General features: G+C 51.8%; 1 protein-coding gene across 7 annotated transcripts in view; it reads left to right on the forward strand.

Annotated features, from left to right (window-relative positions):
- Nucleotides 1-485: 485 nt before the first annotated feature.
- The window catches only part of KCNA6 (potassium voltage-gated channel subfamily A member 6), a 36,167-nt gene continuing 23,086 nt past the window's right edge, over nt 486-13,566 (forward strand). For 3 of the 7 annotated variants that reach the window (XM_043441128.1, XM_043441126.1, XM_043441127.1), the window contains exon 1: nt 486-5,332. In XM_043441128.1, the coding sequence (XP_043297063.1) occupies nt 601-2,187 (1,587 nt within the window). In that variant the 5' untranslated portion in view covers nt 486-600 and the 3' untranslated portion in view covers nt 2,188-5,332. The remainder of the gene's footprint in view (nt 5,333-13,566) is intronic. The other 4 variants (XM_043441130.1, XM_043441129.1, XM_043441132.1 and 1 more) reach the window with 2 other exon arrangements.

Genomic DNA, 13,566 nt, shown 5'->3' on the forward strand with positions numbered 1-13,566 from the left:
GGGTCCGCGCGCCCCGGCCCCCGGGGCGGCCCCAGGGCCCCTCTCGCAGGCCGGCGGCGCGGCTCGGAGGGAGGCGGTGGCGGCCGTGGCGGCGGGAACGGCGACCTTGGCCAGCGGAACGCGCGGTGGCCGTTGGGCGGAGGCCGAGCCCCGCCGGGCGTCTTGGCCGAGTCGGAGGGAGGCGCATCTGGGGCACGGGTCCCGACGGCGGCCGCGGGTCTGGAGCCGCGGGAGCTGGGAAGTGCTCACACCCAGGGCGGACCCCCGCGTCTCGGAGCCCAGTCTGGGGCGGGGCGAGAGGGGCCAAGCCACGCGTCTTTTTCGGGCGTCCAGCTGCACACGCGCCAGGCTGCGGTTCCAGGTACTCCAAGCTCCATCTGGCATCCGGCGCGGATAGCTGGAGGCGCGGGGCCGAACCCTCCGCGCCCCGGTCACCTCCTCAGACCTAGCCCGGCAGAGACCAGGGCTTCGGGACTCAGGGACCGCGAGCCCCACCCTGCAAAGAGGGCGCCGCTGAGAGCTGGGAGGCGCCGCGGCGCCCGGGTGGTGGTCGTGTCGTGGGCGCCGTCCTAGCGGCGGGGAGCGCAGCGCGGAGGGGACATGCGATCGGAGAAATCCCTGACGCTGGCGGCGCCGGGGGAGGTCCGCGGGCCGGAGGGCGAGCAACAGGATGCGGGAGACTTCCCGGAGGCCGGCGGCGGTGGCGGCGGCTGCTGTAGTAGCGAGCGGCTGGTCATCAACATCTCGGGGCTGCGCTTCGAGACGCAGCTGCGCACCCTGTCGCTGTTCCCGGACACGCTCCTGGGGGACCCCGGCCGCCGCGTCCGCTTCTTCGACCCGCTGAGGAACGAGTACTTCTTCGACCGCAACCGGCCCAGCTTCGACGCCATCCTCTACTACTACCAGTCGGGGGGCCGGCTGCGCCGGCCGGTCAACGTGCCGCTGGACATCTTCCTGGAGGAGATCCGCTTCTACCAGCTGGGGGACGAGGCCCTGGCTGCCTTCCGCGAGGACGAGGGCTGCCTGCCCGAGGGTGGCGTGGACGAGAAGCCGCTGCCCTCCCAGCCCTTCCAGCGCCAGGTGTGGCTGCTCTTCGAGTACCCGGAGAGCTCGGGGCCCGCCCGGGGCATCGCCATCGTCTCAGTCCTGGTCATCCTCATCTCCATCGTCATCTTCTGCTTGGAAACGCTGCCCCAGTTCCGTGCAGACGGTCGAGGTGGAAGCAACGGTGGCGGTGTCTCCCCAGTGTCCAGGGGCAGTCAGGAGGAAGAGGAGGATGAAGGTGACTCCTATACCTTCCATCCTGGCATCGCCCCCGGGGGAATGGTGGCAGGGGGCTCATCCTCATTAAGTACTCTCGGGGGCTCCTTCTTCACGGACCCCTTCTTTCTGGTGGAGACGCTGTGCATCGTCTGGTTCACCTTCGAGCTACTGGTACGTTTCTCTGCCTGCCCCAGCAAGGCAGCCTTCTTCCGGAACATCATGAACATCATCGACCTGGTGGCCATCTTCCCCTACTTCATCACCCTGGGCACCGAGCTGGTGCAGCAGCAGGAGCAGCAGCCGGCCAGTGGCGGGGGCGGCCAGAACGGGCAGCAGGCCATGTCCCTGGCCATCCTCAGAGTGATCCGCCTGGTCCGCGTGTTCCGCATCTTCAAGCTGTCCCGCCACTCCAAGGGGCTGCAGATCCTGGGCAAGACGCTGCAGGCCTCCATGCGGGAGCTGGGCCTGCTCATCTTCTTCCTCTTCATCGGGGTCATCCTCTTCTCCAGCGCCGTCTACTTCGCGGAGGCCGATGACGATGATTCGCTCTTTCCCAGTATCCCGGATGCCTTCTGGTGGGCGGTGGTCACCATGACCACCGTAGGATATGGGGACATGTACCCCATGACGGTGGGGGGCAAGATCGTGGGCTCACTGTGTGCCATCGCCGGGGTTCTCACCATCGCCCTGCCCGTGCCCGTCATCGTCTCCAACTTCAACTACTTCTACCACCGAGAGACGGAGCAGGAGGAGCAAGGCCAGTATACCCACGTCACTTGTGGGCAGCCTGCCCCGGACCTGAAGGCAGCCGACAGTGGACTTGGCAAGCCTGAATTCTCGGAGGCCACTCGGGAGCGGAGACCCAGCTACCTTCCCACTCCACATCGAGGGTATGCAGAGAAAAGGATGCTCACTGAGGTTTGACAGATGCAGGCAGCACCTGCATGGAAGGAAGACACCGAACACACCCTTCCTTAGGGACCCTTCTCATCCTCCACTACTCGCATCCCAGCTCCAGGTGACCTCCTGACTCTCTTCCTCACACCCAGTGGTTGGCGCCAGGACCACACACCTGGACTGTCAGCCTTGTTACTTGACCCCTGCAGCATCCCAGGTTTCTCCATCTAAGTGATATTTTTGAAATTCTAATGGTGCCACCCATTCGTGCCCATCTTATGTCACGTGGACGAGATTTCCATCTGACCTTCCCTCGAGACTCTGATTTTTCACGTTTGGGACTTGTGATGTCTCTAGGAAGAGTGACATCAACAGGCTGGAAACCAGGCATACCAGGGTCTTGTTTCTCCTTAGCATCCTTGGCTTTGGGGCATGCACCCTCCCGTCGTAGCTTCTGGCCACGTGCTAACTAGCCGAAGCTGGTGGGCAGAAACAGTACTCATCCTGTTGTTTTCCTCCAGTGCCCTGTAAGGTCGGCTGGTCATTCTGCAGAGAAGCCTTAGGAGAGTCTTCAGTTGCACAGCCTGGACATATGTTATCTGTCTCTAACCTTGGATGCAATTAGAGAAACTACGATGCCACTTGGCCATTTGGAGGACGTGAGAGGTCAGTCCTGGACCTAAAGGGCCAATGGATTCTTCTAGCGTGACCTGGCATGGTAGATGTTAGTCTCTGGTCTCCACTTAGCTCTCTCGACTCTGATTCCCCTCTCTCTGGTTTCCAGGAAGGCTCCTCCTTCTCAGAGCCAAATACTCTGTCTGTTCAGGTGCCTTCCTGTGCGGAGGAACTGACAAAGGGGAACCATGGAGCTGCGAGAAATGGCCGAACGGAACCAAGCACCTGGCCTGACTGCTTCTTAGGGAAGCGGTGTCCCTTAGACAGTGCCATCTCGGAGCGGTGGAGGAGTCTTGTTGCTGACAGCAAATTCCTCTCCCTCACTTCCCCCAGCCCTCTCTAGCCCTCCATCCTTCTTCCTGGGAATCTGACTTAGGTTTGCAGCTGAAGGCTTGCTAACGCAGACTCCAGCTTAAATCTGCCGCCAGGTAAAAGCACACACTGGATGCTAGTGTGGGTTTCTGTTTGCATTTTGCAAGCAACGAGATAGGCGGTTTAGAGTAAGGAAGAAGCATTGTTCTTTTGCCGACAGCCTCACTGGTAGAGGGTGGTTTTTTTTTTTTTTTTTTTGCTGAGTCAGGTAAACATCCTCCTGCTCTAGCCCTGGAGCCACAGCCGCTGGCTGTCACCAGGGAGATGCCCGGAGGTGCCCCTACCTGGTCTGAGCCATCTTCTTCCATCGTGAACTGAGCTGCTCTTCCTGTGCCACCTGCCCACGTCCCCTCTTCCTCCTCTTTGCACTGCCATTCATTTGCTGCCTTGATAAACTGTGATGACCTGTTCTGAGCTCTCCTGGGTGCAGTTCAGAAACTGAAAGGACTGTTAACATGTTTTTAGTTTTATAATCTAGGCTTTAAGACTCCTTGATGAGTTTTTTTTTTTTAAAGCTTTTCTTTAAGAGCCAACTTACGAGGTACAGCCTCTTGAGGGTTTTCTTGAGAGACACTGTGTCTGGATGTTGCCGCACTTTACAGGGTAACTTGGGGGCCGCAGTTCCTCTTTGTGCCTCAGTGTCCCCACCCGTTTGATGGGAACATTGACGTCTGTCCCCCCACCCCGCACTTCGTGGGGAAAGGCCCAGGAACTCAGCTGGGATCCTGTGGGTGATGCTATGCAAATGCGTGAACTTCCGTAATGATTTCTAGTTCATTACCCTGCTTACCCCTCTCCCATAGGCAAAGCCTCCTCCCAGGGTTCCCGCTTTGGGTCCAAAGCCCACATCCAGGCCATTCTGGGTCCTTAGCTTTTTAAATCCCTCCCTCGACTCTTGAACTGGGCCTCATTCTTTACTTCTTCCCCTTTAGCAGGGAAGATGCTCTTTGGAGCGATTCAGTGGCGTCCTTTTAGGGCCAGGCACCACCATCTTGATTGGGAGCTTGACTTCTCCAAATCTGAAATGCAATATAAAGTGCTCATGATTCAGATACCTGCTCTGAGGCTATGAAGTGCCAGTTTTCTACATCTGTTCTGGAATATTACTCCTGACAGTCCAGGGGGAGAAGGCGGGGGAAGAGAAGGCCCACCCAGAGGCAAAAGGGATGCTCACGTCGAGAGTGAATGTTGAAACACGGATGTATCCTTCTCAGAATGTGTGTGTGTGTGTTTTCATCATCCTCACCATTTCAAGTCAGAGCATGCCCGAGTGGAAAGGGTTTATGAAGAGCTGGGCTCTCTGGGGATTCTGGTTGCCTTAGCAACCTTCCAGACTGTTCTATCTTCTGATTTGGGCAGCCAGGGAGAATGAGAGACGACATATTCCCAGCTTCTGAAATGCGGATGCCTCTCACATAATGTTGTTTAGGGGTTGGCAGGGCTGGGACAGGGATGTGTGGCCTTTGGAAAACGAGGGGGAAGCAGGTTCCCAAAGCTTCCTATCTGGGCCTTTCTTCCTGGTTTCCCCACCCCATCACTGGAGCCATCTCATCTCACTCCCGAGTCTTCAGAAACTTGAATGCTAGGCAACTGCCAGTTAGACCATATTCTCTCTTTCGAAATGGCCTTGGAGGGGACTAGCTTCTCAAGAGGCAGCTGCTACTAGTTTTAGTCCATAATAGCACCACGGAGCATTCACGTCGGCCCCTCCCAGCTCTAAGACAGAGAGATGATGCTACTTCTTCCCAAGGAAATGTCTAGCTCCTGGGAGGGACCTCATACATGGTTCTTCTTAAAGACATCCAAGACAAACTGGGAGGCTGTGACCTGACCTACTTCCTCTGATGGATTTCGCCAAGTGACCCCCTTTGACCCTGAGCCTCCTGATGTGAAGTTCGTTCCCTGAGCACCGAGGGAATCTGTGCCCCGTGTCGCCATGACAGCTGGGGTGGCGATCTCACAGCTGTCAGCAGAGGAGTTAGGTTGTTGTTACACCTGACTTGGGTCGGCAGGAGCTCCCAGAGGTCTTCCTGGATCTGTCAGGCTCGACTGAGATGTGGGGGGATTCCTCCTGCCTGAGAAGCCCCAGGAGAGAAGGGGACAGCTGGCCGTCTTTGCACCCGAGGTAGGTTCTGCTGCTGGGGAATTTCGTTCTGGCTCAGTCTTTCAGGTCAAATGAGAACAGGAGTGGGGAGGGGCAGAGAGGGGGCGGGAGAGCATGCATTTGGGGAGAATGAAGCCTTTGACTGTCTGCTCAGCAGCTTCCTCGCTCGCTCTCTTTCTGTGTGTTTCTGTCTCCATCTATATTACTCTCCTCTGTTTCTGCTTGCACACTATCCCCCTTCACTCCCCCTTTTCCCTCTGCATTGCCTCCTTCTTTCTTCCCTGCAGTCTCACTTGCTCTGCCTTTCTTTCTTCTCACCTTCCTGGTTTTCCCTCATCTGCCATTTGAACCTCTTCTTCCTTCTTTGTGCATCTTTCTCTCTCTTTCTCGGGGGCTGGGAGCACCTTGGGGCATTTCAGTTGGGCTCACTCTTTGGATTTGAAGATGGCTGTGACCTAGGGTGTTTGCTCAGAAGGTTGTTCTCCAGCTGGAGGACTCTCCTTTTTCCTGCCAGTACAGCATCCTGTCCTAGTGTGCTCACCTCTGGGGGCGGAGTCCTGAGTTTCTGGAGCAAGATGAGATTGCTGTGGGTTTAGAAAACATCTCTGATGTTATTTCCTGAATCTGCAAGGAGAAAATAGAGAAGGCGGGGTGGAGAGAAGAAAGAGAACCTCATATATTTCAGATAAATATTTTGCTTGTGTAGCACTGGACTCTGCTCACTACGGGTCCCCAACCTTGAGAAGCTTGCAGAAGAGTTCCAGACAATGCACTATAGATACAGTGAAATAGACACAGAAAAGAGGATGTAGAAGGAAGCCATAGAGTGGAATTAACCTAGAAAAAGCCTTAATTCAAGAGGCTGGCCTTCTGAATGCCCTGAATTCACTTGAAGGTTCTCAGAGCTGTCTCTCTCATATCCTGAAAGCAGAACAAAAGCAGAGTTCATAAATCCCAGTAGTGTGAAGTGCAGGGGACGACTCTCTTTAGAAAGATGGCTTAAGATTCACCAACCGTTCTATAGGGAGGCTTTTTCTTTGTGCATCTCTTTGCTGGAGGTCATGTAGACTGAGTCCCACATGTATCAGGATATTAGGTTTTTGGAGGGTTGTTGTTCAGTTGCTCAGTTGTGTGTGACCCTTTGCAGCCCCATGAACTGCAGCACGCCAGGCCTCCCTGTCCTTCACTGTCTCCCGGAATTTGCTCAGACTCATGCCCATTGAGTCAGTGATGCCATCCAGCCATCTCATCCTCTGCTGCCCCCTTCTCCTTCTGCCTTCAGTCTTTCCCAGCATCAGGGTCTTTTCCAATGAGGGTAGTGGACATTTTCTAAAAGAGGATTGCAGTGACAGTTGTACTTGATAAGTTAACTCACAAAAGTCACTGAATTGTTTTTTTTTTTTTTTTAAGTGACATGAGGCTAATAACCTCAGAGTTTCATGTCTTGTCTGGGAGATGGTTTGGTTTTATAAATCTAGAAGTTAAGCCTCTCTAAAGATGGACCAGATTGCATATTCAAGAAGGAATGACAGTTTTTTTCTCTGCCACATGGGGACACTTTAGAGCTTTCATGCTGCTCCCGTCCAGTGCTAGGAACCATTTGTTTAGTTTTGAATTTTGACAATGAGACCATTGTGGGATTGACATGCCCCTTTCTTTTGGCTCTGAAGACAGGCTAGGCCATTTCTGGTCTAGGCGGAGCCTGGTCAGCTTGTCCTGAACTAGGATAAGCACGTTGGAGATGGCTCGTGACACCACAAAGACAATGAGCTTGCTCATCACCCCCGCCCCCGACCCGCCCAAAGCTAAGGGGTTTATACTTTGCTGGCGAAACCTCACAAACAAATGCAGAAAATCCCACCTCATCTCTGTTTCCCTGGAAACTCAGAGTTCCTTGAGAAATTACAATGGAGCCAAGGTGTTATTCTCCTGGTCTGCTCCCCACCCTCCAGCCGCTGATCGGGTGTCGCAGGTTATGGCGCATTCAGAAAACAGGAGAAGCAGGGGTGAGGGTCTCCCCTTAGCTGGTCCTCCTCTGGGAGTGCTCACCAGATGTCCTTGCTCTCTGCTCTCACTTGCCTTCCCCTCACTGATCCCTTCCTTCCCCTCCCCGCCCTCGGTGCTTTTCCTTACGTGAGACCTTCCAGTCCTGCTATTTGTCATGCCTTCTCTCGGCTGGCTGAGCCCATGCTTTTGGCAATGTTTTGTCCCCCGGCGTCTTTCCATAAATGCCAAGATAGATTTCCAAGGAACGCAGTCCTCCCGGGACAATCTGGCTGGAACCTGCCGGGCCAGCTCTGATTGGTTCTGACTGTGAGTTATTGCCCGGGGAAGCAAAGTTTGGTCTAATTCTAGCTTGTCAGGGTCACTTAGGGAAGGAAAAGAAACCCATTCTTTAAACTGAAGGATTTCCTCTCTCACTCCCACTTGACGCCGGGCTGCCCTGGGGTGCGAGGCTTTCTTGGGGCAGAATCGGGCTGGAGCTTGGGGCTTCTCCCGAGAGAGAGCCTCTAGATGCAAGCTATTGGGAATGAAGACAGATGGGCTCCTAGTTCCTGTGTTATCATGTCTAGTGATGAACCACTTTCCTGATCTGGGCCTGAGGTCCCTGTGGGGCTGGAGACGGTCATTTCTTTACCCTCCCTTTGCTCTGAACTCCTAGAGAGTTCTCGCCACCCCTTTCTTCCATATATTAAAAAAACCCTTTTTATTGGAGACTACTTGATTTACAATGTTGCGTTAATTTCAGGTGTATAGCAAAGTGATTCAGCTATGCCTCTATGCATATCTATTCATTTTTTAAGATTCTTTTCCCATATAGGTCATTATGGAGTATTGAGCAGAGTTCCCTGTGCTATAAGTAGGTCCTTGTGAGTTATTCTGGTGCTCGTCCCTAAGAAGGAGATGAAAACCTATCAGTGAGCACCTTGGAAAGGTTTTCCAGAATGAGTGACTGCTTCTTTCAGAACAAGAAAGAAAAAGAGGCAGACACCTCAACACTGGTACCTCACCTTGGCTATCCATACTGATCTCACCTTGGCCATCAGCATTAGCCGTCGGGGGCCTAGCCCTGGTGGAATTTATGACAATTAAAAAAAATTATTTTATTGAAGTATAGTTGATTTACAATGTGTTAATTTCTACTGTACAGCAAAGTGATTCAGTTATACATATATAGACATCCTTTTTCATATTCTTTTTCATCATGGTTTATCTATGACCTTTTTTTTTTTTTTTTTTTTTGAGCACAGCTCTGACCTCATCCTTGTTGCTATGGAGAGGGTTTTCCTTTCGTCTGTCACGCGCCCGGCAAACACTCTTTGCCCGGCCCTAGAAAATGTCTTGGAGCCTTAAGTGGCCTTCATCACAGGTGCAGGGAATGCAGACAGACTCTGTCTCTTTGGCGAGAGCGAAACCAACATCTCCAAGGAGCCTGCAGCCGAGCTGTCTACGGCACTGCTATTTTTGACATGCTTGCTTGCTCCCAGGACTTGACAACCGCTGTCTCCAGGAGACAGACAAACCCCGCTCTTGGCAGCAGACATTTTGCTTTGGAAAAAAAATATAGGAAGACAGTCCTGCAGCTGGGAGGGACCAGGGCCGTGTCTTACTGCTCCTCCAGGAGGCTGGCACCTGGCCAGTGGGGTGGTGGGTCTGAAGCTGGGGTGGCACCCCCATCTGGGAATCCATCCTGCCCCATGGGAGTAGTCCTAACAGGAGTGAGAATGGAATCTTTCATTTAAGAAAGCATCTCAGTTCAGTGCTTTCAGACATCATGTCTTATAACAGAGGTTAGGAGCCTGGACTCTGGAGCCAGTTGTCTGGGTTCAGATCCCACCTCTGCTGCTCACCGGCTTGGTGATGTAAACCAAGTTCTGGAACCTTCTGTGCCTCAGTTTCCTTCTCTATGAAATGGGGGCATAATGGGGCCAATCTCACAGGGCTGTTTCAAAGATTAGATGAGTTAATGTGAGCACCTTGTTTATATAACACCAAGTAATACCATGTACACGGTGTGGTGTAAGCAAGCACAACACAGAGGTTGATATCAATGCTGTTATCCCTCAACAACCAAATGCAATGGGAATGCTAGGCATTGTTTTCCTCTTTGGCAGAGAAGACAGTTGAGGTTCAGTGGGCAAGTTCAAGGGCACCTGGCTACCGAGTGGTCCACTGCCCTCAGGGGAGACGTGATGAGCAGAACCCAGGAAAAGTCCAATGGATATTCAGCAAGAAGAGAGAATGAACTGTGGTTCCTGAATGTGCACATAGCTTTTTCTTTTGCCATGTCTCCAAGCATCCCTAGTTCCCCAACCAGGGATCAAACCTGCTCCTCCTGCATTGCAAGCACGAAGTCTTAACCACTGGATCACCAGGGAAGTCCTAAGTTTTGTTTTTTTTTTTTTTAAATTTTTGGCCTCACTGTGCAGTTTGCAGGATCCCAGTTCTCTGACCAGGGATTGAAACTGAGCCCCCTGCATTGCCAGGCAGATTCTTAACCACTGGACCACCAGGGAAGTCCCCGATAGGCTTTTAGTTACTTGCCAGTTTGTCTTTTTGCCTGAAAATCCACAGGCTTCCTATGCTCTTTTCCTTCTGGGGCTCCGAAGGAACAGAACTGCTCATGCATCCTTCTAGAGGGTCTTTCCTCACCCCATCACTGTTCTCCTCCCCTCGTGCGTTAGCAGCCTGGGAGGGTGGGGGTGGCTCTCTTCTAGAGCCTTCCTCGCACACTTCCTTTGAATCCTCTTCTTTGGGACAAATGCAGGGTCTCACAGGTGACCCTCGGGACAGAACCCATAAGCTGGACCCTGGCTCAGCGTTTTCATCTACGGTTCTACCGGCTTTCAAAATCCCATTTCCCTGGTCCTCACCCTCAGCGTCCTTTTTTGTCCCACCGTGTCCTTTCCCCTTTGCAGCGGGGTACCTGCTGACATTCCCTGGTTGTTTCCCCACTCTTTTTTCCTCCTTTCAGAGGCTTCCCCGGCGGTGCTAGTGGTAAAGAATCTGCCTGCCAGTGCTGGAGATGCAGGAGACATGGGTTCGATCCCTGGGTCGGGGAGATCCCCTGGAGAAGGGCAGGGCTTCCCACGCCAGTATTCTTGTCCGGAGAATCCCATGGACAGAGGAGCCTGGCGGGTCACAGTCCATGGGGGTCACAAAGAGTCGGACACTATGGAGTGTCTAAGCAACTTCCTCCTTTCAGCGGGTACAGGAGACCCTGGCGTCAAAAGAAGCTGCTCCCCCAACTGCTTTGGTTTTCTGGGCTGCTTCCACTGTGACTGAGGACAGCTGCTGGCTCGGGGGTCTCCGTTCGGGGCCAACAGCTGTACACATCCGTAGCTCATTCCTGAGGCCCCCGCAGTGTCCCGTGGGGGACTTGGCCGCAGGCAGGAAATGGGACTGCCCTCCCCATCCTGCATTCAGACCTTCCCGGCTTGCTTGCTTTCAGAGTCAGAGAACGTAGGTCTGAAGCATCTGAAGCATCTGTCGGCTGCACCTTGTTTAAATCTCTCCATGCTTCCATTTACCATCTGCAAAATAAGGAAGCGAATTCCACTCACCCCACCTGGTGGTTGCAAGGTTGCAAGCGAAAGCATTTCCCAGGCCACACACTCTCAGGAGAGTTGGCTCCCCGCTCTGCCAGGCAGCCGAGGGGGCTTCAGTGACACTTATCAGCCACCCGCAGTGACCAGCCGCCTGCACCTCAAAGAAAGGGCATCCCAGTTGACTGCAGTTTCGTTCTCTGAAACCAACATTGAAACGAAATACGGCATAAAAAATAGACTCAGGATAGCAACTTTTAAGCTAGAAGGCTCTTTTCCTAAAGGATTCATTGCAGAATCTCTTTAAATAAATTGTGTGTAAGACATGATTTAATGTATAGAAATTAAAAGATGCTTGCTCTTTGGAAGAAAACCTGTGACAAACCTAGACAGTGTATTAAAGAGCAGAGATATCACCTTGCCAACAAAGGTCCTCATAGTCAAAGCCATGGTTTTTCCGGTAGTCATGTATGGATGTGAGAATCGGACCATAAAGAAGGCTGAGCACCAAAGAATGGTTGCTTTTGAACTGTAGTGCTGGAGAAGACTCTTGAGAGTCCTTTGGACAGGAAGGTGATCAAAGCAGCCAATCCTAACGGAGATCAACCCTGAATATTCAATGGAAGGACTGATGCTGAAGCTCCAATCCTTTGGCCACCTGATGGGAAGAGCAAACTCAGTGGAAAAGACCCTGATGATGGGAAAGACTGAGGGCAGGAGGAGAAGGGAGTGACAGAGGATGAGATGGCTGAATGGCGTCACCCATTCAACGGACATGAGTTTGAGCAAACTCGGAGATAGTGAAGGACAGAGAAGCCTGGTGTGCTGCAGTCCACCGGGTCACAAAGGGTCAGACATGGCTTAGTGACTGAGCAAACAACAAGAATCACAGGACCAGAGTCAGACAGAGTGAAGTTTCCGGAGGCCGTGGTAGCTGAGTCATAAATCAGACAGACACTCATCGGCTGCTTTAAGGCAATTTGGCATCCCTGGGAAGAGAGAAAAGTCTGGTGTGCTTGGGAAAAATCGTGTTGCCTGTGAGGTTTGCTCTCTGCTGTAGGGGATGTGTCAGGCTTTTCAGGAGCTACATACATTTGTGTGTGGTGAGCCCAGGTGCTCATTCACCCCTAGACCTCAGGCAGTTGCCCTCTACTCATCTGGAAGGGTTTTCATTTTCTGTTTTATTTTGCTTTTTAAAAGATTTTTTTTTTTTGGATGTAGACCATTTTTAAAGTCTTTGCTGAATTTGTTATAATATTGCTTCTGCTTCATGTTTTGGTATTTTGCCTTCATGGCATATGAGATCTTAGTTCCCTGACCATGGATTGAACACACGCCCTGCTGCACTGGAAGGTGAAATCTCAACCACTGAACTACTAGGAAGTCCCGGTCTGAAGTCTGGGAGTGAATGAGAACCTGGGCTCCCCACGTACACACTTTTTATTTTACTTTCAGTTCAGTTCAGTCAATCTGTGTCTGACTCTTTGCAACCCCATGGACTGCAGTACGCCAGGCTTCCCTGTCCATCACGAATTCCTGGAGCTTGCTCTAATTCATGTCCATCGAGTTGGTGGTGCCATCCAACTATCTCATCCTCTGTCACTCCCTTCTCCTCCTGCCCTCAGTTTTCCCAGCATCAAGGTCTTTTCCAATGAGTCAATTCTTTGCATCAGGCGGCCAAAGGATTGGAGTTTCAGCTTCAGCATCAATCCTTGCAATGAATATTCAGGACTGATTTCCCTTAGGATGGACTGGTATGATCTCCTTGCAGTCCAAGGGACTCTCAAGAGTCTTCTCCAACACCACAGTTCAAAAGCATCAATTCTTTGGCTCTCAGCTTTCTTTATAGTCCAACACTCACATCCATACGTGACTACTGGAAAAACCATAGCTTTAACTAGACGGACCTTTGTCGGCAAAGTAATGTCTCTGCTATGCTGTCTAGGTTGGTCATAGCTTTTCGTCCAAAGAGCAAGTGTCTTTTAATTTCATGGCTTCAGTCACCATCTGCAGTGATTTTGGAGCCCCCCAAAATAAAGTCTCTCACTGTTTCCATTGTTTCCCCATCTGTTGTGCCATGAAGTGATGGGACCAGATGCCACGATCTTTGTTTTTTGAATGTTGAGTTTTAAGCCAGCTATTTTACTCTCCTCTTTCACTTTCATCATGAAGCTCTTTAGTTCTTTGTCTTCTGCCATAAGGATGGTGTCATCTGCATATCTGAGGTTACTGATATTTCTCCCAGCAATCTTGATTCCAGCTTGTGCCTCTTCCAGCCTGGGATTTCACATGATGTACTCTGCATAGAAGTTAAATAAGCAGGGTGACAGTATACAGCCTTGATGTACTCCTTTCCCAATTTGGAACCAGTCTGTTGTTCCATGTTCAGTTCTGTTGCTTCTTAACCTGCATACAGATTTCTCAGGAGGCAGGTAAGATGGTCTGATGTTCCCATCTCTAAGAATTTTCCACAGTTGTGATCCACACAGTCAAAGGCTTTGGCGTAGTCAATAAAGCAGAAGTACATGTTTTTCTGGAACTCTCTTGCTTTTTGATGATCCAGTGAATGTTGGCAATTTGATCTCTGGTTCTGCCTTTTCTAAATCCAGCTTGAACATCTGGAAGTTCACGGTTTACGTACTGTTGAAGCCTGACTTGGAGAATTTTAAGCATTACTTTATTAGCATGTGAGATGAGTGCAATTGTGCA

The sequence above is a fragment of the Cervus canadensis genome, chromosome 21 (genome assembly GCF_019320065.1).
Source record: "Cervus canadensis isolate Bull #8, Minnesota chromosome 21, ASM1932006v1, whole genome shotgun sequence".
Taxonomy (NCBI): domain Eukaryota; kingdom Metazoa; phylum Chordata; class Mammalia; order Artiodactyla; family Cervidae; genus Cervus; species Cervus canadensis.